The sequence below is a fragment of the Aspergillus thermomutatus genome, assembly GCF_002237265.1.
Source record: "Aspergillus thermomutatus strain HMR AF 39 chromosome Unknown NODE_64, whole genome shotgun sequence".
Classification (NCBI taxonomy): Eukaryota; Fungi; Ascomycota; class Eurotiomycetes; order Eurotiales; family Aspergillaceae; genus Aspergillus; species Aspergillus thermomutatus.
Window position 1 is genome coordinate 56,366 of NW_020798113.1, and position 22,366 is coordinate 78,731.

The 22,366-nt window shown below is 50.4% G+C and overlaps 8 protein-coding genes across 8 annotated transcripts; 4 read left to right on the forward strand and 4 right to left on the reverse strand.

The window, feature by feature from the left end:
* Window positions 1-951: 951 nt before the first annotated feature.
* On the forward strand, window positions 952-5,904 carry CDV56_106242 (uncharacterized protein; the record flags this gene model as incomplete). Its single annotated transcript, XM_026759861.1, has 8 exons — window positions 952-999; window positions 1,086-1,275; window positions 1,337-1,592; window positions 2,543-4,445; window positions 4,496-4,608; window positions 4,673-4,842; window positions 4,893-5,022; window positions 5,073-5,904. 8 exons carry the CDS (start codon window positions 952-954, stop codon window positions 5,902-5,904), a joined length of 3,642 nt encoding a protein of 1,213 aa, XP_026615513.1.
* Window positions 5,905-6,224: 320 nt separating this feature from the next.
* CDV56_106580 (ribosome biosynthesis protein MAK16) lies at window positions 6,225-7,298 on the forward strand (the record flags this gene model as incomplete). Its single annotated transcript, XM_026760199.1, has 2 exons — window positions 6,225-6,286; window positions 6,386-7,298. The coding sequence occupies 2 exons, from the start codon at window positions 6,225-6,227 to the stop codon at window positions 7,296-7,298; spliced, it is 975 nt and encodes a 324-aa protein (XP_026615514.1).
* Window positions 7,299-7,891: 593 nt separating this feature from the next.
* CDV56_106684 (uncharacterized protein) lies at window positions 7,892-8,635 on the forward strand (the record flags this gene model as incomplete). Its single annotated transcript, XM_026760303.1, has 1 exon — window positions 7,892-8,635. The coding sequence occupies one exon, from the start codon at window positions 7,892-7,894 to the stop codon at window positions 8,633-8,635; it is 744 nt and encodes a 247-aa protein (XP_026615515.1).
* A 1,637-nt stretch (window positions 8,636-10,272) lies between these two features.
* CDV56_106808 (putative MFS sugar transporter) lies at window positions 10,273-11,986 on the forward strand (the record flags this gene model as incomplete). Its single annotated transcript, XM_026760427.1, has 2 exons — window positions 10,273-10,828; window positions 10,893-11,986. The coding sequence occupies 2 exons, from the start codon at window positions 10,273-10,275 to the stop codon at window positions 11,984-11,986; spliced, it is 1,650 nt and encodes a 549-aa protein (XP_026615516.1).
* A 542-nt stretch (window positions 11,987-12,528) lies between these two features.
* On the reverse strand, window positions 12,529-13,852 carry CDV56_106932 (uncharacterized protein; the record flags this gene model as incomplete). The annotated part of the gene is made up of 4 exons (XM_026760551.1): window positions 12,529-13,021; window positions 13,087-13,204; window positions 13,264-13,636; window positions 13,703-13,852. 4 exons carry the CDS (start codon window positions 13,850-13,852, stop codon window positions 12,529-12,531), a joined length of 1,134 nt encoding a protein of 377 aa, XP_026615517.1.
* A 1,532-nt stretch (window positions 13,853-15,384) lies between these two features.
* On the reverse strand, window positions 15,385-18,189 carry CDV56_107076 (mannose-ethanolamine phosphotransferase GPI13; the record flags this gene model as incomplete). The annotated part of the gene is made up of 1 exon (XM_026760695.1): window positions 15,385-18,189. One exon carries the CDS (start codon window positions 18,187-18,189, stop codon window positions 15,385-15,387), a length of 2,805 nt encoding a protein of 934 aa, XP_026615518.1.
* Window positions 18,190-18,536: 347 nt separating this feature from the next.
* Window positions 18,537-18,737, reverse strand: CDV56_107225 (uncharacterized protein; the record flags this gene model as incomplete). Its single annotated transcript, XM_026760844.1, has 1 exon — window positions 18,537-18,737. The coding sequence occupies one exon, from the start codon at window positions 18,735-18,737 to the stop codon at window positions 18,537-18,539; it is 201 nt and encodes a 66-aa protein (XP_026615519.1).
* Window positions 18,738-20,174: 1,437 nt separating this feature from the next.
* Window positions 20,175-20,714, reverse strand: CDV56_107295 (uncharacterized protein; the record flags this gene model as incomplete). The annotated part of the gene is made up of 1 exon (XM_026760914.1): window positions 20,175-20,714. The coding sequence occupies one exon, from the start codon at window positions 20,712-20,714 to the stop codon at window positions 20,175-20,177; it is 540 nt and encodes a 179-aa protein (XP_026615520.1).
* Window positions 20,715-22,366: the final 1,652 nt, after the last annotated feature.

Genomic DNA, 22,366 nt, shown 5'->3' on the forward strand with positions numbered 1-22,366 from the left:
GTTGGATGATCACAACGTTTATGAAGGCAACAGACCCATCAACGGATGAGACCGATATAGGCTCAAAGCGAGTTCTTGAGCTGCTTGCAGCTTCCTAGAGAGAGTTATCGGAGAAGATGAGTGAGAGAACAAAATTTCGAGATGATAACGTGGGGAAAAGTGCGTCATGATTCGATTATAGAGATAAGAAGCCGAATAACGCGAGATGGAGATTGATCGTGTACCTGAGAAAGCGGAGGAGCTCCGAAGAAGCAAAAGGAGAACAGGAGAAAAGGAACCAGAAGAATGAGTGAGTCATGGATGGATAGGACTTGATCAAATAATAAGCGACTGAAATGGGCAGCAAACCGGTGGTGTTAGGTTGTTTTGTTGCTGCCCAGGCACTGCTCTTACTTCGGTGCAGGTTCATGGTTCTCATGATTTACTTGAGTGATCACTAGTAATACTGATTTACTTACTTTTACCTTTCTCTTCTTTTCTCTAAATTTAATTTCTGATACATATCTCCTGGCTGTTATTATTCGACTAATACTGCCCTTCCGTTTACTATCAGATGGATTTATTTCCCCTCCCCCTCATTCCCGGTGCTGCTTTTGATCTTATTCATGTGATAAGTGGTTAAAGCAGCGTCCATGCACGGCCACAGTTATCCGCTCTTTATCTGACCCACCGAGTATGAACCTCGACCAGCATCATTATTGAGCTAGCTACGGAATACAGTTCTTGCTTAAACCAATGATCTAAGCATAAATTGCGCTGTTCATTCCACGTGCCAGCGGGATTTGTGATACATATCGCATTGCACATTCTCCTCATGATGTATACCGGTTGACGATCATCGTTCGAGACTCCCATCAGTTATCACCAGCGTTAAGGGGTGCTGGTGCTTTTACCATCTGTCCAAATAGATACTCAAGCTGAATATCTATCCTGTAATCCTGGCGAGACAATATGGAAGAAACACCGCTGGCATCGCTGTCGTTAACCCACGTGCATTATGTGAGTCTTTATTCCGGGGGGACTCATTCACGACCGGCAACCTCGAGCAGGCCTTAGATACTGACTCCCATACTCTATGTTCATAGAATCCTGAGGACCCGCTATCCTTCCTTTCTGCCTGGCTCGCCCTTGTACCCCAAGCACTATGTGTGGCTTACGTGACCCTTATTTGGGCTTCGAGAGAAGTAGAGGTAGTTTTGATGTTTGCTGGGCAAATGGGTTGTGAGGTGTTCAATTTTGGCCTCAAGCGAATTATCAAAGAAGAAAGACCGAAGCGTACGTGATACAAGCAGAAAAATATACACGGTGACTTATGCTGAAAACTGACCTTATTCAGAAATGCTCGGAAAAGGCTACGGTATGCCGTCGTCTCATGCCCAATTCGTCGCATATTTCGCTGTCTACCTGGCCCTGTTCCTTCTCGTCCGGCATGTTCCAACCATCCCAAAGCCTGGCGCGACGTCCTATTTTCTCATGCGGGTAGTGCTGGCTGCCGGAGTGTGTCTCGGGGCCGGCGCGGTGGCCACCAGCCGCATCTATTTGAACTATCATACGCCAAAACAGGTGCTAGCAGGATGCGCTGCTGGCGTTTTGTGCGCAATATCCTGGTATATGATTACGAGCTTTTTACGGACGAAGTGTTATATTGATTGGGTATTGGATCTGGGAATATCTCAACTCTTGAGACTTCGAGACTTAGTGGTAAGTCAAGATCTCGCAGAAGCCGGATGGCAGCAATGGGAAACGCAGCGAAAGTTGAAGCGGCGAGGTCACAGTGATCATCGGTCGGCCAAATCTGATTGAAAATTGGCGACAATAAGGACATACTTTTATGGCAGATGGGTCGTCCCCGTATGGGTTTTCTTTGTGATACCCTCTGGCTTTCAGCGTTCTTGCTGAAATAGTATATGAATCAATTTTATCTTAAGCACTGAGTGAGCTCCAAGAAACTTAGAATTGACGGAGATATACTTTCCATGTCAGTAACATTCCTGCTTTTGCCCTGTCCGCATCACCATGCGGTTGCGTGCTCGTGGACAGTCAGTCCTTCGCGAGCAGTAAAGTCCTTGCAGTCAATTTAGCATCTATGAACAGAGTCTCTCAATCCGACTCAAGCCATGTCCTGGTTCGAAATCCCGCGCAGTCTTTGAGAGAGTATACGGTCACGTGACACGTCCAGCTGTGGGTGCGCGTGGACAGTCCACCGCCCATAAGCGTTTTCACAACCGCTTCGTCGCTATGTCCAAAGGTGGAATTCCGCAGGATGAATCTTGAAGACTGATGACAATAATGCTTGACCTTTTGATTTTTCCCCGACATTTTCCTTAGTGGAAGTCTTAGGCTTCTGTCCTTATCCCTTCCCCTGCCCCTTATCTTTTGACTTCAGTTTGCTTGGAGATACCCATGATACTGCTTTACCGGAACATTTTCCGTCTCTGTCCTAAGCTACCTTCTCGAAGCATTGAGACCACTTTTAGAGCCCAATAATCGATGATTCTATTGCGTCTTCTAAACCCACAATGCAGGAACATCATATTGTCAGGGCCGACGAGGTCGATCAAACTGGAACTGATATTGCAACTGTGTCAGATGATCAGTTGATGGAAGAGGTCGCGGAAGGCTTGCGACAGGAACAAGCTTCAAAAGCGACGTCTTCTGACCAAAATGGGTTGCAAGAGCAAAAGCCCAAAACAGCGAGGCGTCCGGAACTGCGTCGGGACATATCAGCTCCTCCGCCTCCTTTACAGCCTCCGCCTCCTGCCCCGGTGCAGCAACTCCCAGACAGACCGCCGGACTCAATGAGTCTGGCTCAATTGAGGCAAATAGTCCAGGATATGCCCAAGGTCGATCAGCCTGCGTATGCGTTTGAATACGCTGACTCTCAGCCTCTTGCGGAAGAAATTGAAGAATGGTTCCAGTACAGCGAGTTTGATCGAATCATGCTCCTTGGCATGAAGTCTACGTTTGAACGGGAATGGGCTTCTTTCTGTGAGAAGCAGTCTGCGGTTCCCAATCGGCTGCCTTGGCTTGATGCCTCTCATAACTTACGCAAATCTTTCATGGAACAGATAATCAATGGGCTACAGGATCGAGACATTTCCGCTCGTAACGAAGCGCTAGAGGTTATTTGCTATGCATTGACTGGTATCTGGGGTAGTACTGCTGGAAAAGCAGTCCCTGACTACCCTGAAGATCTGCCCCCCCAGACGGTCACGGATACCCCCAAATCCAAATCACTGCAAATCATATGGATGCAGACAAATGCTGAGCTTGTCAATGAATGTTCAGGGCTCGGCCCATTGCTCAATTGTCTCTGCAAAGCTCTTGAGAAGAATCGGAGCTCACCGAATCCCGAGTTGGACGGTCTGGACTCGAACTCTGATTCCGCATATGTCGCTGCGTCAGAGCACGAAGTGAACCTTGTGCTTACCGCATTGTACATAGTCGTAGAGATTGGCCGAAGACAAGAGAAACATGATCCTCAAAATGCCCCCTTGCGCGATGCGCTTATGGGCTTGAAGCCTAACCTACCAGCTTTTCTTGTCGAGGCCATCGCACGACTGCGGTGGGATGATTCAGCAAACATTCCGCTCACGCGGATCATCCTCCTGCTTTGGAAGTCTCTTCTCCTCTTCTTTGGGGGAAGCGAGAGCTTGAAGAAAGCCAAGGAAGAGTTGGAGCCGCGAATGGAGGCACGAGAGAACTCTCCCAACCGGAGGACACCATTTCTGACTGCTTCCCCTCTGGATTACCACCTGTTCCGGCAAGAGATCACATCAAAATACCCTGCTTACAACCCCCCGCTACCAGTTGTTCCTCTGGAGTTGGAAAATAACTCTATTCTCCCTCCTCTTCCTCAGCATCCAAGCCGCAGCAGTTCATCTACCGGCCTCTTTTCCGGAGTAGGTCCCTCTGTGGCTGGTGGAAACGGCTCTATCCTCCACCAGTCTGTCCACATTGCTACACCAGCTCCATCTCCTCCACCGTCACCTATAGGACCCGGTGGCAAAGCAGGCAAGAAGCAGAATTACCAGACGAACCAGAACTTTCCTTTTATGTATCCCCCTTTGGATGATTCAAGCAACGATATCGGCGGAAAAGGCACGGCTGAAATCCAAGATGCACTTGTGGGAAAGAAATGGGAAGGAAGCGATGTACCAGCATCAATCATAGAAGCCGGAAAGCTCTTCTCGACTCATGTGAAGATGACTAGAGCGATGCGCCAACTGTGGGAAGAACGAGAGCGGTTCATGAAATATGACCGCGGTTGGTATCTTGACGAGAACCCAGCTGGCTCAGACGATGACGCCTCTGGTGAACTTGCTCAGGGCTTGCAAGACCTGGCTTTAGAGGAGAGAAGGGAATCGAGTCACAGTTGGGTTCCACAAAGGGAGACCGATAATGATGACATACAGCGCCGCTTAGATGCTGTCGAATCGTTCTACGTACGCATTCCCCCCTCTTTAATATGATGGACATGCTCACACCTCGATAGTCCCAGGTATTGGTCCACCTACAGTCGATCACAATTGTCTTCCTGAAGATCATTTTGACCAATGTCAGTGCCATGGTCAGTCAAGCGAATGGTCAGAATGGGCATGCCATGAGGTACGTAGCGGACAGCCTATCGGCAAAAACAGGAAGGATAAGAAATAGCTGACTTGATGGTTAGTGATAACCATGGGGCCGGCAATGGGTTTCCAGCTGCACTCAATAGCTTCTCGGATAGTTTTAATGCCGATGCTGCCATTGATGAGCTTGACAACATCCGCCTGCGAGAGATTACAGGGAAGGCTATATCGGGATCTTTGTTGCTCATGTTGAAGTGGTTCAAGAGATCTCGTAAGTTACGATTTCGCGGCCTATGTCAGATGTTTCCTAACAGGCTGTAGATATATTAAAGTTCGAGTATATGACGCAGCTTTTGCTCGATTCGAACTATTTACCCTTGATTCTGAAGATGTTCGCGCATCAAGACATCGACCAGGCGATAGCACAGAAGAACGACCGTGAAGAACTAGGGTACGAGCTCGTCAAACACTGATCACGATGGGGTTACTAACTCTGAGCAGTTTCTTTCACTTTTGTCATGTTCATTCTGATCAACCGCCGAATTCAGCCGATAACTCAGACGAGGACTCATCACCGAGTGAAGATGAAGCTGTGCCCCCGCCTATTCTTCGGCACCGCCCTGACACGAATCCTGATACCTCCTCAGTACGAGGCCCATCTCCCCAGGAAGCTCTCCCTGAGCTCGTAGAAGGCCAGCATCGCCCTGAAGTTGACGAGCTTGGGTTTCCGACTGCGCCTCCGCCAAAAGAGCCAATCACAGTGTTCTCATTTCGGAACTTCTTCTCTGCCATCAATTACCTTCACATCATGCAGAAGATTACGCGGGACAAGGCACACAGGTGCCTGCTACTTGTTCAGTACAAGTCCAGCACGATCTTACGAAAGGGACTCAAGATTCCCGATCCCCACCTGCGATTCTACACCCTGAAGTTGTTCAAATCTCAGGTGCCCTACTGTGGCCGCAAGTGGCGCCAGAGCAACATGCGTGTCATCACTGCGATTTATCTATACTGTCGCCCGGAGCTACGGGACGACTGGCTGGCTGGGTCGGATATCGACGCAGAAGTGGAGGAGGCACTGCCACTGGAACAAGCCCTCAGAGGGCTGACACACTGGTGGCATCTACGTCGATACAAGGACGTGATGGGCGGCGAAGAAGGTGCGTCCTTGATGGAAGAAGAGCGGGACTTCTTTGTACGCGAGTTGGAAGCTATGGGTTGGGGGTTTGCTGTTGAGGAAATGATGAATGAGGAGGCGGAAATGGCTGCCAACGGGGCCATGATGAATGGGACGGAATGGGATGGTGGCCCGTTACAGATGGAAGGATGGTGATGTAAATACCTTTTGGCGTTGAGGAAACATATTGCCGCTACTTTTTATTTGACACGGCCGCCATGAATGCAACGCATATACCCTGCTGACACACAAGAGTATGGCTCAAGTTGATGTAGAAATTGTGAAGATTAGAGTTGATAACGATAAGCTGGCAATCGATAAGCGCAGACCACGTGACCAATTGCTGCCGCAACTTTTTTTTTCTCTGCGGAGAAAATCAACTCTCGGGTTGCTCTGGTCCAACAAAAAACCATTCTACCTCTAAACAGGCTGGACTGGGCCAAATCCGGTGCACATACCAGCCGAAATCGAACATCATGTCTTCCGACGAGATTGTCTGGCAGGTTATCAACCAGCAATTCTGCTCCTACAAGCTCAAGTGAGTGAATCCAGCGAGTGCTAACTCCAGTTCGCCGCCCGCGAAAAACAAAGAATCAGCGATGAAATATATTGCATGTACTAACACCACGCAATCTAGGACAACCAAAGGCCAGAACTTCTGCCGCAATGAATATAATGTCAGCGGTCTCTGCAATCGCCAGTCCTGCCCGCTGGCCAACTCCCGGTACGCTACCGTGCGGTCGGATCCCGAGACGGGCGTCATGTACCTGTACATGAAGACGATCGAACGAGCCCACATGCCCAGCAAGCTCTGGGAGCGCATCAGATTATCGTCCAACTACGCCAAGGCGCTCGAGCAGCTCGACGAGCGACTGATCTACTGGCCCAAGTTTCTTATTCATAAGTGCAAGCAGCGTCTCACGCGGCTGACGCAGGTGGCTATTCGGATGCGGAAGATCGCGAAGGAGGAAGAGCGGCTGGGGGAGAAGATTGTGCCGAAGCTGGCGCCGAAGATCCGGCGGAGGGAGGAGACGAGGGAGCGCAAGGCTGAGTCTGCTGCGAAGGTTGAGCGGGCGATTGAGCGTGAGCTTATTGAGCGTTTGCGGAGCGGCGCGTACGGTGACCGGCCGCTTAACGTCGAGGAGGGGATCTGGAAGAAGGTCCTCCGGGGTCTGGAGCGCAGTGGTGAGGGTGAGCGGGACGAGGATCTCGATGACGGTGAAGAGATTGAGGATGAAGAGGAAGAGGGCGTTGGTGAGGTGGAGTATGTCAGTGATCTTGAGGAGGATGAAGATCTCGAGGATATCGAGGACTGGTTGGGTGGAGACTCGGCCGACTCCAGTGATTACGATGATGATGATGAGGATGATGAGGACAGTGACGAGGGCAGCGACGCAGAAGACGAGTCCAGCGATGAGGAGGCCAAGAAGCCCAAGCCTGGGGCCAAGAGAAAGCGTGCTGCACCACAAGCGAAGCCCCGGAAGAAGGGTCCTCGGGTCGAGATCGAATACGAAACCGAAGGAGCGGGCAAGGAGAGCATCCTGGCTTAGGTGGAGTTATGCTTGTCGGGGCATTGAAGGATATAGAAGAAAAGTATTCTGTTTCAGCTACGTGCACGGCGTTTTGGTTCTTTTCTTACAACTTACTCCCTTCTGCGATCGGGGCTTGTCATACCCAGTCATTGCATCTACGTGTTTAACGACTGATTTTGAAGCTTCAAGAGAATATCATTTTGTTCTATAATATGTACAGAGCCTAGAAGGATATCGAAATATAGCCAGTTTTGTCTTTGTCGGAATATCTGCCAGTGTGGATAATTTCTCCACGGCCAGGGGACTCACGTGCGGCGATAACTGGATCCGCCGTTTGAGACACGCCACTACGTAGAGACACGGTGATTTGATCCCAAGAACGATCGACCACGGTTGCTCTATCTCTGGGCTTTATTGACTTCAAGGCTTAGATGTGCCGTCGATTATTATAAGTTCACAAGATCCCTTCACCCTGGACCTGCACATTGAGCTTAATTCCCCATCCGCTCACTCCGCATCGATTCTGGCTCCGCCACCTGTCGTTTGGACCTTCCTTCGCATGCCGGTTTAACTTCTGCACATATTCCTCGCGGCGAATCAAACCCTTCAGAATGACCTCCTATTTCTCCTCGATTACCTCGTCGTCAGCGATCTCCAACATCAGCACGCGGCTCAACTCCCTCCGCCGTGCCATCACTTCCGGAGACGAGGCCGACGACCCAGAAAACGAAGACTGCTCTCACATCTCCAATGTCCTGCGTGCCTACTACACAGAGAAAGGCCGGCCCTTCCCATCATGGCTTCCTCCGGACCCTAAAGCTCCAGCCCCCGCACCCTCCCGAACCATCGCAACCACTCAGATCCAGCCAAGCGCCTATGGACACGGTTCAGCCATCACAACCGCAGCCCCAGGACGCGGTGGTGGCCTGAGCGATCTGTGGGGAGACTCGGGAGCTTCTCAACAACCGCCAGCATCACAAACGGCCAGTCTGCGACGAGGACGTCTGACACCCGGGAGCGCAGGCGCCCCGCTATCGACGGTGCACAGCGCTCCCTCTGGTACAGTGGTGACACCTCCCTCGGGATCACCCACGCCACCGACCGCGCATCCGTCCGGGGCACGACCTCTCCCCAGTCAGCGAGCGGGATCGTATCAGACAATTGCATCAGGCCAGGCCTCTCTTGAGCGTGCTGCGTCTGCACAGGAGAGACTTCGAGCGCGATTGCATGGGGGGCGGTCGCCTAGTCCGGCCCAGACTCCTCCGGGCGGCAGTCGGCCGGGGTCACCGTATTACGGGGGAGGGGCAGATCCGAGTGTGCGAAAGCCGGTGGGAATGCCTCCGGGACGGCGTTAAGAGGGAATGGTCACCAAATGAGGTTGTTATTTATTAATATTACTACTAATTTGACTCAAAGCTCGAGATAGACATCGCTGGATGGTGCCTCTCTGAGATCTGTATTGTGCAGAAGTCTCTACACAGCGTTCAGGCCATTTTGCTTGTTTTTTTTGTAATTATTTCTTTAACACCATTGAAATATTACTTCTCTCCGGATCGATCCTACTATTCTGATGTCTATTTGTGAAATACTTTGGAGGTTCATCGACTCTTTCGTACAGACTGTCTGGTGTGCCTGATAGACACGTGACTTTCCCCGTTCCCCACGGCCTGAATTATTGTTCCTAATAATTGTTCCTTGGTTGTTCCTCCCATGGTCTGACCGCCTGGCGACTTTTTTGTGGGGGTCAAACCACAGAGGAACACACACCAAGCCTTTTGGCACTGAATCTTGAACCCACCGCGGCGAATGGGAGTCTCGGGTGCAGTTCGAGGGCAAGAAATGACTTTCTAGGCTGGTGCATCTCGGGTTCTGTCCGTCAGTGGCGTCCAGTGAGCAGTTAGCATCCCGGTAGTTGACCGGAGGATTGATTCATCAATTGGAGACTTCGGGATCGAACAGCATTAAATGCCTCATTCCCATTAGCTAACTTGGCACCAACTCGGAGTTTCGAACACGGACTATGATGCAAACAACGAGCACATCCCGATGATTGGATGGAAATCCACCGAAGTGTCGCCGAGATTTCGGGATGGTTGCGTCGTTCAGTGAAGGAGTGGGAGGCACAGAAGCGACGAGGAAGACAAGATCTTGCTCTGACTGGTTATGCGTGAGTCTCTTCCCCTCCATCGTGTGCCCGGGGTTGCACTACATGATTCTAGTTTTCTAGTCTCGTCCCCTTCTTTTCTCCAGACCTCCACACCAACAGACTCTTCGCCTCCACGGGGATTTGCCTTGTTCCCCAAACCTTCGCTGCTTCAAGCCTCCGCATACTTTGCACTATTACCAAAGTATGTAGATAGTGCTCATTGAGTGCATTCATCGAGTTTGAGTTTTATGCGTCCGTTTGAATCGAGAATGATCGATAGGAGGGGGAAGACTCACCCAAAGTCCCTCGAAGATGAGCACCGTGGTTATTGGCTGTGATCATCATTCCTTAAGCTTCGGCCATTCCTCCCCACCGTTCCAGAATGCTGCTTGCTGTTGTAAGCCTGTCACTTTTTCCATTGGTTACGCTGCCTCTTTCTTCTCTGGTTTTCTTTCTGTCCCCACTTCTCCATTCAAGTCTTGTCCCGCGAATTTCCTTCCCTGTACGGAGTACCGTGATGACCGTCACTCCGCGACCTGGAACTATACCCCGGGATGCCGTGCCCGTATAAATATCCCCCGGGTTTCTTCCCATTTTCCTTGTTGTCAATTATTCTTCTCTCAGACGTCCTTTCTACAGCAGGCGGTTCTCCTCTTCCTATATAGAAGACTGCGTCTTTGTTGGGAACGGCAGGTCCTCCCCTCTTCTCTTTCTACTTTAGGTCAAACTTTCTATAGGTGAAGGTCTAGTGTACGAATACCTGCCTCTACCTCTGGTTGCCCTGCCTTGCCTGACTACCTCTCAATACACTACCTCTTTGATAATCATTCTCCTCCTTTGCCCGTCATGACGGCCAAAGATGTCGAGGTTCCTCTCGACGACCACAAGGAGGTCGCCGTAGAGATGGATGATATTCGAAATGATCCCAAGTCCGAGGCTTTTAACGAAGCTGCCATGGATGCTGAGCTCCAGCTGCTGGAAGAACAGCTCGGTGGCCTCAAGAAGCCTCGTTTTGAGCTCTCTTTCTCCAACCCAGCTCTCTTCACTTACGTTCTGGTTGCTTTCGCATCTATGGGTGGTCTACTCTCTGGTTTGGATCAGTCGTTGATCAGCGGTGCCAACCTTACCATGCCCGATGCTTTGCATCTGTCCTCCTCGCAAGCTAGTTTGGTTAACGCCGGTATGCCCCTCGGTGCCGTCGGCGGTGCCCTGATCCTTGGTCCTTCCAATGAGTACCTTGGTCGACGCATGGCCATCATTGTCTCCTGCATTCTTTACACTATCGGTGCTGGACTCGAAGCCGGTGCCATTAACTTTGGCATGATGTTTGCCGGCCGTTTCGTTCTTGGCATGGGAGTCGGTCTTGAGGGTGGTACTGTCCCTGTCTACGTCGCCGAATCTGGTATGCTCCCTTCTTTCTCGCTTTAATCCTGCGGCGAGGACGGTCGCTGACAATTGGTTTCTAGTCCCCAGTAAGATCCGTGGTAACTTGGTCTCTTTGTATCAATTGAACATTGCTCTTGGCGAAGTCCTCGGCTATGCGGTGGCCGCGATGTTCTTCGGTGTCGCCGGCGACTGGCGCTACATTCTCGGCTCTTCCCTGGTCTTCTCGACCATCCTTCTGGTTGGCATGCTGTTCATGCCCGAGAGTCCCCGTTACCTGATGCACAAGGGAAGAGCTGTCGAGGCGTATGGTGTGTGGAAGCGCATTCGTGGCTTCGAGGCTTACGAGTCCAAGGAGGAATTCCTGGGCATGCGCCAAGCTGTCGCCGCCGAGAACGACGAACAAGCCAACACCAAGAAGTGGGCCTGGCTCGACTTCTTCACCGACGGCCGCGCTCGCCGCGCCATGATCTATGCCAACATCATGGTATTCCTCGGTCAATTCACGGGTGTGAATGCAGTTATGTATTACATGGGCGTTCTGATGACGAAGATCGGCTTCGACGACCGTACGAGTGTCTATATGTCGCTCGTTGGAGGCGGATCTCTCTTGATCGGTACTATTCCTGCTGTGCTGTACATGGAGAGGTTCGGCCGACGCTACTGGGCCAACGTTATGCTTCCTGGTTTCTTCATCGGTCTTGTGTTCGTGGGAGTTGGGTACACCATCGATTACGAAACCTATCCTGCCACGGCAGAGGGTCTCTATTTGACCGGTATCATCCTCTACATGGGTTTCTTCGGCTCCTATGCCTGCTTGACGTGGGTCATTCCCTCTGAGGTCTTCCCCACTTATCTCCGCAGTTACGGCATGACCACTGCGGACGCAAATCTCTTCCTGTGCTCCTTCATCGTCACCTACAACTTTACCTCGATGATGAACTCGATGACTCGTATCGGACTCACTCTCGGTTTCTACGGAGGTATTGCGGTCTTGGGTTGGTTCTACCAGATCCTCTTCATGCCTGAGACCAAGAACAAGTCTCTTGAGGAGATCGACGAGCTTTTCTCCAAGCCTACCTCCGTTATTGTCAAGCAGAACGTCAAGAGCACCGTTGAGATTATGCGCGACCTGTCTCACTTTCGCTTCAGAAAGGTCTTCAGCCCTAGTCTATAGGCTTTCAGACTAGATTAGGGGTTCCTGAGGATTTACTGTGCGTATGACGGTGTCTTTATATTATTGGTGCATGCCTGCAATTATTTGCCATGTGATGAATTTTTAGATGATGATGATGATGGAATATATATTGCAATTGTACTTGTATACACGAAGCTTACATCAAGCTTTCTAAGAAACATTGGAATTCTCTTCTTCATATTACTACCGCAGTTAATCATGTCATTGGTAAATATCTTAATTATGTTGAAGGTATGATATAGCCTATTTGAGGAGGGCGAAACAGTCATATCCTCCCCTGTTGCGCCGCTTCCCTCCTTTACGGCTGGAAGCTCTGTGGACTAGTCTTTGGACTGTCAAGAAGTAAGGTAGATGAGTCTTGGACGAACGTAATCAGTTCAGGGCAACCACCGGGCAGACACGGCCATGACTCGACTGACAATATCATTGTGACAAATACATGCAGAGGCAAAGGTAAGTTCTCGGTTCTTAATGCACGTCACTAATCTATATCTATTCTACAAGCAGTATATATTAATCGCCTATACGCCCCCCCTATCATCGTGCGGTTGATCATGCGCAACCACAGTCACTTCCACCTGCTTTCGAATGCCAACCGACCCAGTTCCCAAGTCCTGACTACTTCCACTCGTCTCAATTCCATCAAAACTATTGCGACTACCGAGTATGTGGTCGATGCTCGCCCCGTCATCGCCATTGTTCCTGTTAGAAAGCATACCGCGCAAACGCGAGTCGGTCTTTCGATGCGAAGTATTGTGCGCTGTGACTGAGGTCGTCGCCGCTCGGGTCCCCGTGAATGCTGCACCCAGCTCATACGAGCGTGACCGCTGTCCGCTACTGGTCATATAATGAAACCCAGAAAGAATGAGGGAGCGAAGACACGGTAGAGACGCGGTGATAATCACCAGGTTCGCTTCCAGATATCCCCAGCGGATGAGGTTTATAGTGCCGCCTAAGGTTTCGTTGTTGATTTCGGGGAGCTGGATGGTTTTGGCGAGCGCGGCCGCCATGGCACTATGAATGACGTTATTAGCAGGGAGAAGAAGATAAGATGATGGCCACGAGCAGAGCAGACTTACACCAGGCCACAGCTCATGAGTGCAATCAAACTCAGTTTGATTGCTACTTTGAGTTTGAGGTGCCAGAAGATATAGGTGGGAACCACGGCCAGGTAAAGGTCGACGAAGGTGTTGAATACTGTCAAGAGGCATCCGTGTCAGTTCTCTGAAAACATTGAAGCGCCCATAGCCACATACCGCTCTGGAAATAGCCCCAGTCGACCTGAATGGAGTCCGGCTGACATGTTCCGACAACGGTATAATCCCAAAGCATCGACACGGGCGAGCAAGAAGCGAAGATCAAGATGATGGCGACAAAATTGAAGATAACCTCCATCACAGCGAGGGCCGTTAGGATGATGCGCTGCCATTTCTGGCCTCCCAGGATGGCCAAGAGGTATAACACAAAGGCGGCGCGCCCCATGGCTGTACAGCCGATAAGAAATCCCTGTCCTATGATGTAGAATTTTCGAGCCAGCATCGCATCAGGTTCGGGGACGGTTGCATCCGGCCGGCCATATCCATACTTGACCCCAATGGTGTTAAAGGACCCGGCAATGATACCCAGGATCTAGAAGCAGGCATTCGTACAGTCAGAATCTATTTTTCTGTCAAGAGCACACAAGACAGCACATACCAGCGCAAAGATCATCACAACATCATCCATCCTGAATTGGCGAATCTTCACCTTGGCCAGGACGCGCAAAGCGACCACGACCACCGCGATGCCTGTCAGAACCCATATAAGGACCACCAGTCCCGTTCCTTGTTGGTTTGAAGCAGTCATCTTGCTTCGAGACTGTGAGACTGTGAGACTTGGAATATCCTAGACGTGATGCTACTGAAGCCAAACCGGCTACCCAACGTCCTGCACCAGATCACGAAGGCACCCTATCCAGAACAGTCAAGAACGTTTCTGCATTGTCGCCCATGTAAGAGACAGAGAATGGTACCGTCAAAGAAGAGAAGGAAGAGAGGAAACAAGAGCGAAAGACAGCCGAAAAACAACCTTCGTCAAATATAGCCGTCGCAAAAACCCCTGGCCCTGCCCCACTGGCAACGAAGAAAACGACGAAACCACCCTATCGAGATCAAGAGCCAGCTCCTACAATTCGAACTTCCCAGGCAATCTCATTCAACGGGCGTTCTAGTCCAGGGGCCACTCAAGGCACCCTGCTGAATCCAGCAATCTAGTCGCTGGGTCTAGCAAAGCTTCTTGCGTCAACGGCGAGAGCTCCGTGCGCATATCGGCTCCAGAACCCTAAGTTTCCAACTCTCGTGTTGGGCGGGTAATCCTTACAGTAAACTTTTCCACATCCACTCACTTGTTTGGTCCGCATTATTGGCTGGCGTTGATAGCCACGGCAATTTCTCTCAGCTTTGACTTTGAGTACAGACCAAGGATACAAGTCCAGGCGGAAAATGCCATTGTTCAAGCGGCGATATTGACAGTCCTGCAGGCTTGCAGCGACTCAAACGCCGACCAGAATGCGCAGTTTCAGGGTCTGGGTGGACCCGGCAGAGCCTGCTGTCAGCGCGTCAGCCTGTCATACTCATGCCCCAGATTCATGCCATATGGGTAGGTACTAGATACTACAGTAGTTAGGTATCCTTGATAATTTGGTAAATAGCGCCGACTGCAAAATGCCAGAAAACAGAAATCCATTTCGTCGCCACCCACGATCCGTCCCTGCTGTAACAACCTACGAGACCTTTCTTTCCTCCAACCTCCATCCACGGAGCCGATATCAGTACTCATTCTTTACATGCTGTGCATTACCCGACGAGGATCAGAAGCTTCGACTTCGATCTAGCTATCTACTGTTAGTAACAATGGACGCACCCCTGGCATAAGAAAGAAAAAAAGCACACCGGCCGAGAATCGAGACCTGCGAAGTGCGAAGAGTTTAAATCTGCCAATTGGCGAATCATCCTGCGTGTTCTGCAAATAAAGTTGCCGCTAGACCAGAGAAACTTCCGCGGACGAGGTATTTTCCGCTCCGCTGCATGCTCTCATTATGTAAGAAACCTTATTTTTTCCTGGATGGACTTGACGCTAGGCTGCTTTTGGGTGGTGTTCTTGCGCTAAGCAGCGAGTAGGGTAAATAAAGTAGGGTAAATACCGACTGGGCTCTTGTCGTAGTGCTATCAGCTTCTATTTTCATTGTTTTGATGGACTATGCTAGTATTTTACATCTGTGTATGATGTTTGTATGAGTATAATGAATATAAGAAAGCGTATCGCCCCTTATACTGTTCGCGATCCAATGCCGATGGCAAGATAACGTCCGGCAAACACAGGAGGCCTCACTCCAACCACTACCAGCCAAATATTTCAGCCACACTCAGTACGCTGAACCGTACGCCAGCCACAGAGAATAGGATTAATACAATATCCACAACACCAAGGACGGCAGCCCCCAGCATGAATCGAGGGTTGAAGATTCGGAAGAGCATGAGGTGGCGGCGCAGGTGGCCGGCCCACATCGTGGTTGCGAGGTTGATCGTTGCAAAGTAAAGAACATATGTGCAGGCCGCTTGCGCGACGTCGGACAGAATCCTGGAGGTGGGGGTGCGGGATTTGGTGGACGAGGTGCTTTCGTGGAGCTGGAGGGGTCGTTTCCACAGCACCGTGAGAGGAACAGCAATTGCAGTGAGGATCTGCGCGCCGAAGGTGTTGAGGATCACCAGAATGGGCGACCAAGGATATTGAACGGAAGATAAGGGGATGAACGCAGATTCCCACTGGATACTGCTGAGGGTGGCCTGGTGTCCGGTCTTGAAGAAGTGGAACGATCCAAGAAGACCCAGGACGATAGGCCCGATGGCTGAGTTGCCCATAATAAGACCATTCGTGTCAAGGATCTCAAGAAGGGAGAGGATCTGCCAAAGCAGCAGGCCCATTGCCCCTTGGCCCATAGGTTTCTGCATGAGAATGATAGCCAGGCAGAAATTAATGACGAGAAGGAAAGCCCGTGTGCCATAAACATTTCCGAATCCCAAAATAGTAACGGTTCTTCTGGCCGGTTGTTGTGCGGTAGGTTTATCTCTACTCTCGGATTCAGCACCGCCTTGGCTGACGCTTATGCTGACGCACGGTTTAGTGTAAATGAAGGCGGTTGTTCCCGCGGCGAATGCAAGGGCAAGGACGATCTGAGCGAGGAATACGCGTATGGTCTTCAGGGTCTCTTTGCTCAATAGGCCCCATTCACCGTCGTCGGCAGCCTCGAGCATCCAGAAAATCGAAGCTACAAAGAGACCGAACCGGAACGCAAAGCCAATCCACAAGGTCGCTGCTCCTTCATAGGATTTGGAGCCAGCATAGAAAGACCGGACAACTGCCGGAAGGATGAGGGTCACGAGAAAGGGAATGACAAGTTGCCACGGAGCAGACGTAGAGGATGTTGTCGAAGCATAATAGGTGGAGCGGCAGAATGGCATCTGCTCTTCGCGGCACAGACGAGAGAAGGACGCAATTCTTCCCAGAATCACAAATAAGATTGAATGATAGACTCCAAGCACCCGGTCAGCGGTTGACTTCTGCCGCATCGACGATGCACCCGCAACGACTCCAAAAGTCGAAAGGAAGAACAGGAGAATTTCATCCTCCCATATTGTGTACGAGTTCGATGCAAAGCCTATCGATTGGGACACTGTGAAGACAATTGCGAGCCATCCCCATAGACTATTGGGGAGAGGCAGAACTATGCGCCCAGGTTTGCCGAAAATTGCCCACGAAGCGCCAATGATGCTCCCTACGGCAGCCAGCAGAGCAGAAGACTCCACTGCTTGAACAGACAACATGCGAGAGTAAGACAGGCAAGCGCCAGCCACAGCACCTAATACGGATCCCACCCCAACGGAGGAGAGCAGAGACTGAGTGAGTTCGATTCGGGCGGTTTTGATACCTCGCGCATAGAAGACGAGAAGGACGACCGCCGCAGAAAGAATCGCGATGCCCTGCAACATGCTGGGTACATCGAACTTCGCCCATAGCCCACGACAGACATGCAAGATGTGCCGTTGGTACTGGCGATGCAATTCAGAGGCCGAACGCGGGGCTGCCACATTCAATTTACCAGCTCTGGCGAGCTTCTGCCAGGCGCTCTCAGCGGCCTCCCAAAGCTCCCCTGATTCAAGTGACTGAGCATCATCCGCACCATGCGAGGATGCATACTCCTGCTGATACCGTCTAATTTGTGCAGAGGTCAAGCGATTTACTATGGCAAGATTTTTCCAACCGCTACCCCCGACTCCGATGAAAGCCTCCTCGATCGGAGAACCTAGGTTGTTGAAGGGGATTGGCATCCCCAGAAGCAGTGACAGAGTCGGTACGAGGTCTATCTGGGGAATGAACCGTTCCCGTGCGGTTCTTGGAGGGTTAGCGGTCTCGGAACCCGTACGGCCGAAGATTGCCTTCTTGGAGTACATCCAAAGAGCCGCTTCAACTTCGTCGTTTGATTCGCCCCCGTGGTCGCCCTTGGAATCCATTCCGTGATCACCCATGACCACCAGAAGCGTCTTGTCATCTAGCTCGGCAATGATGTCTCGAATTACTTGATCCATCTCGCGGAGTTTTGCGGCCATAGCCGGGTGGTTTGGTCCGTATCTGTGCCCGGCATGATCGACGCCGAGGTAATGACCGAAAATGACATCCCATCTCGTCGAGTTCTCGGGATGCAACAGCGGGAAAAGATGACCAGTGACTCCATTGTCAACAGTGTGCAAGTCCCACACATTGAAGGAATCGAAAGGGCGCGTAAGATCAGGGTCGAAGTAGCCCGGGAAAAGAGCATGCCAGGTATCATCTCCCAGGTGGACCAAGGTCTTGCCAGCCGCGTGTAGCTGCGCAACGAGGTTATCTTCATCGATTGCCGTTCCAGCAAAGTTGGAGCCAGCGTCCACGAATGTAGGGAGAGTGCCTGTTGTCAATCCCTTCAGTCGTTGCAATGTCGTGGTTGGCGGGTCCGCAATGAATGGAAGCAAGAAAGCGTTTTCGGGAGACTTGACAGCCGTTTCGTACAAGACCGGTATGTTGTTATGAAACAGGTGCGCTGTTTCACTTTCCGTTCCTGGTACAAAAGGTACCGTGAAGTCGTACCGCAATGCATCTATAATAATCATAATAGCCTTGTCAAATGACTTTTCATGCCAGCATCCTTGCTTCCCTTTACTCGCTGATGAAGACAAGGTAGTATCGTCAAAAGGAAGAACATCACAAGCCGATTTATTCCCCAAGACCATCCGAGTGAGAAGGAAACCCTTCGTAAAAAAAAATATGCCAGCAACATGCAAAAGACTAGGATCATTTTGACCAGTCAGCTCATCGATGTCCAGCGCGTCCAATGAGGACCGAAAATCCTCCAAGCAAAAAGGGGAGAGCTTACAGTATCCACCCGAGCACACCCAGTATTCCTAAATGTTGTATTGTGAAGGCGCGCTCAAATTCCTTCGTCTTGTCCGCCGGCGCTTTAGTCGTCTTTCCCGGCCGCAGTTGCGGCCGTGTTGTTCGAAGGTCGCTGGGTTCGGAAACCCGCGGCGACGATGTGCCAGGGGAAGAAGCTGCCGTAGGTCGCGAGCCATTGGAGCTCGGACGATCCAAGCCGGCCCCAGAGGCTGTCGGTGAGACCATCACGGGCACGGAAGTCAGAGCAGAATGAAAGCTTGTTCATCCAATGGGTAAGGTTGTCGGTAGTTTTCGTCTTTGTGGGAGGGGTTGTTGTCGCGCAATGTAGTGTATTCGCAGACGCCTGCAAGTGCTGGAGTGGCTTCCGATGCGAGAAGCTCCGAGTAAATTGGATCACTCAAAGGAACTTCATCGATATTGTAAGGACTGAGTTCAGGAGCTGAGTAACAGAGGGGAAAATTAACAAAAAAAAAAAAGTGAAGGTATACCCTATAACTTTCCTATCTGAGCTGTCAAGTGTGCTCTCCCATCGAAGCCAACTCAAAGCACGCTCATGGCTACAATGACAGCTCAAATACACGCAAATAGAACAAATGAAACCGTGGTAATGAGAGACTTGTCAATTGATCTGGACGATGATGAGGACAGTAAAAGAAAAAAAGAATGGAAGGCCAGCAGAACGATCAGTTCAGATTGTTCGGACCCTTCCAAAATTCTCCTGCCCCCCCGTGACGTCGGGAGTTCGGCGCTTTCGGCGACCCTCATGCAAGCTTTGCACCGGGCATCATTGGTCGGATCGGCGCGGAACATTCAAAAGGCCCTGCCCGGGAGTGGATGTGCCTGGGTGGGCCATATTGCCCTATCTGGAGTTTTGTTTACTGTCAAAGTAAGGGAGTATCAATGAGTGAACTTGATCTACAGACTATTCATGGATCATTCATAGGTTATCTGTACAGGTAATAACATCCATTGAGGCTCACGCTACTAAAAGCGGCCACGTAATGTATAAGCGGACTAGTTACATACATTATCCAGCTGTAGGACACCCTAAAGGCGAACCGAGAATTGCAAGGGATGAAAGAAGCATAAAAGTAGTATAGAAAAAGAGAAGGGGAAAAAAGAAGAAGAGTAGAAATAAAACTTGTGGGAAAGAGATGGAAGAAAAGAGGCTCCAAGAAAGAAAAAGTGAAAAACCGCGTGCATAACATCCTTCAACCCTAGTGACGTGGCAGGGCTGAGAGGACCACAAGTGACCAGGCACAAGAGATGAACGCCAATAGAAGCGAGAAGACCAGGCAGCAAGAGATCCCAAAATGGCAATGCAGAGAGAGAAAGAAACCAGCAACCCTTTGCTATACACAATTCAGCTTCGGTAAGCCTTCGATCTGGTAACTCTTCAGGTCGATCTGGTCAATGATATTGTCCTCACGAGCACCAATATAGTCGGAAGACCTGAAGAATTACTAGGTGTAGTGGGTAGGATCGACAGATTTTTTGCGTATGTGCAAGTCGAGGACGCAAAGGCAAAACGGCAATGGTCCAGAGGCGCAAACAGGAAGACGGGGCAGATTTTCGCCAGAATATCGTCATGTATTTTAAGGAGTCGTCGAAGGATGGAATGGGTAAGGTAATTGATTGTTTTGGGTATCAGTTCGGAGGAGAGATCCCGAGGTCATCTAAAAGACGGTCGGCGGTCGGCCGTTCAAGACCATCTTTTCAAATCCTCTTTCTCCTTGAGGCCACCCATGCGTTCGATGTCCAAGGATTGGAAACGTTCCGCGTCGCTAGACTGATATGGTGGAAGCTCTTCATTGCATGGTTCCAACCCAACGGCGCCGGCATCACTAATTCTCACCACCACAACACGGCCAGACTTGCGCTTTCCAGACTCATCTTCCTCCTCGGGGAACGTGATGCGGATCTCTGGGACTGGACTGGGTGGAGGGCTTGACGAGTTCTCCATCAAGCTGCGCTTCTCATCGTACACCAGGATAGACTGTGTCCTCGTGTTCGAAGATGCGGAGATCGTGAAACGACGATGGTTGGGCGAGCACTGCCCGTTATGAACTGGGAGTTCAGGATCCGTCCGATTTTGGCGCTTTCGTCGCAGAACAAGAAGGGTAGCGACTAATGCAATGCCGAGTAGAACGAGTACCAAGAGAGAGATCAATAGATCAATCGTCGCGGGAGGAAGTCCACTGTTGTCGCTGCTGTCGCTGCGAGTCACAAGCTTGATGAACATCTTTGCTGGCTTGAACGGACAGGTGTTCCCTAGCGATGGGTCTCGACTCCGATTCTTGCAGGTTCTTTAAAGAGTTCGAGTATTCAGTCCGTGAAGGTATCTAATCCAAAAGATGAAGTCGTACTGTCCCATTTCGCTTCTCGTCAATAACCATTTCAACGATCTCAGAGAGTCTTTCCATCTTCGTCACTTACACTATTTCCGAAAATGTTTCTGGCAGTCGATATTGACGAAACTCATTCGCGTGTATTCGGAAGTTCAAGGAGAGAATGAATCGGGTCGGTTGTTGGTGGTCGTGTCGTAAGTTGATCGGCCGATGTGTAGAGACTGACTTGATCGGCGACAATGATGAAAGAACGGACAGCAAAGTGAACAGCTAAAAGAGTGAAGCTGACACCTGCTTGGGTTAGAGAGAGAACGTAAAGGGTTGAGAAAGGAGGAAGAATGAGAGAGGGGTTGGTATGGGGGAATGAAAACAGTGACAAGAGAGGAAAAATGAGAGACTGAAGGGAAGGGAAGGACTTGAGTTGGGAGGCAGGAGAAGGAAGAGGAGAGCAGCCCAGCAGTCAGCAGTCAGCAGCCAGCAGCACAGCCGACCAGTCCGGCTCGAGGGGAACAAGGCGCAAGGGCGCTTAGAGCCTTCGTGTTCAGAGAGGTCCAGACTCCAGACCGCAGGGGTACTTTTCCTTTCCTGAGGCAGACAACCTGTCAGTGGGTCATTTTGTTCGCTAGATGAGAGACTAAGCCTATATAGGCATTCTCCAAGAGTCCTAGTGTCCATCTGTTGACACTAAAGAAGAAGGAGCCCACGCTGCATGGTTGTTTCCTCGTTTGTTTGTTGACTTGGACGAACAAGTGTTTTGCTGATTTCTTGGTACTAGTTTGCTTGGCATTGCCGCTAAGAGCGGGTGCAATTTCCCCATCGTAAGCGGACAGCCAATCAGAAAGGTGTTGTCCCTGACGCCAACTGTTCATTAAAACCCTCCATCAAGCTTATTCGTCACATGTCCCGTAGATTGGCATGGGTTTTGTCCGTAAGAATGGGCGCTAAAATAGGTTTGTGCTAATATTATCTTTCTGGGCTGACTATTGAATCCTCTTTGCTGTGGCTTTCGTGTTTTCTGCCCCTGAAAACGGCCATCCTCGATCCACTGTCGAATGTGTCCAGTTATGGGAATTCAGAAAGACAATGCATACTTAAGCATTCAGGTCATGACAGTTGGACACGTCTTTTCTGAATATTCACCCCAGAATAATCCGAAGATCTAGCCAGGATCGAGTTGTAGACAGTAAGTTTTGATCATGTCTTCGCTGAAGAATCGACGGAACTTAAATGACAGACCTTGTGGCATTTGACTTTGCTAGCAACGAGTGTCTTCTCTGACATCCGAGGCTCTTAATGATTGAAATCCTTTCTCTTCTCAATGTATAGACACGTTCTTGCAGGTTTCGCAGAAGGTGGGGTTCACTACAATCATCATGACATCAAGTGCTTTGTTGAACTTGTCTATCATCTTCCAGAGTTCCTATAATTCGTTGTGTACGGTGACAGTCAGCCTAGTTCAAGATCCTCCAGTATCCAGAGCAGGTCCTAGCATAAATACTGGTAAAAAAAACTGCGCAAGCCTGAGCTCGCAGAAATGAAATGGCAT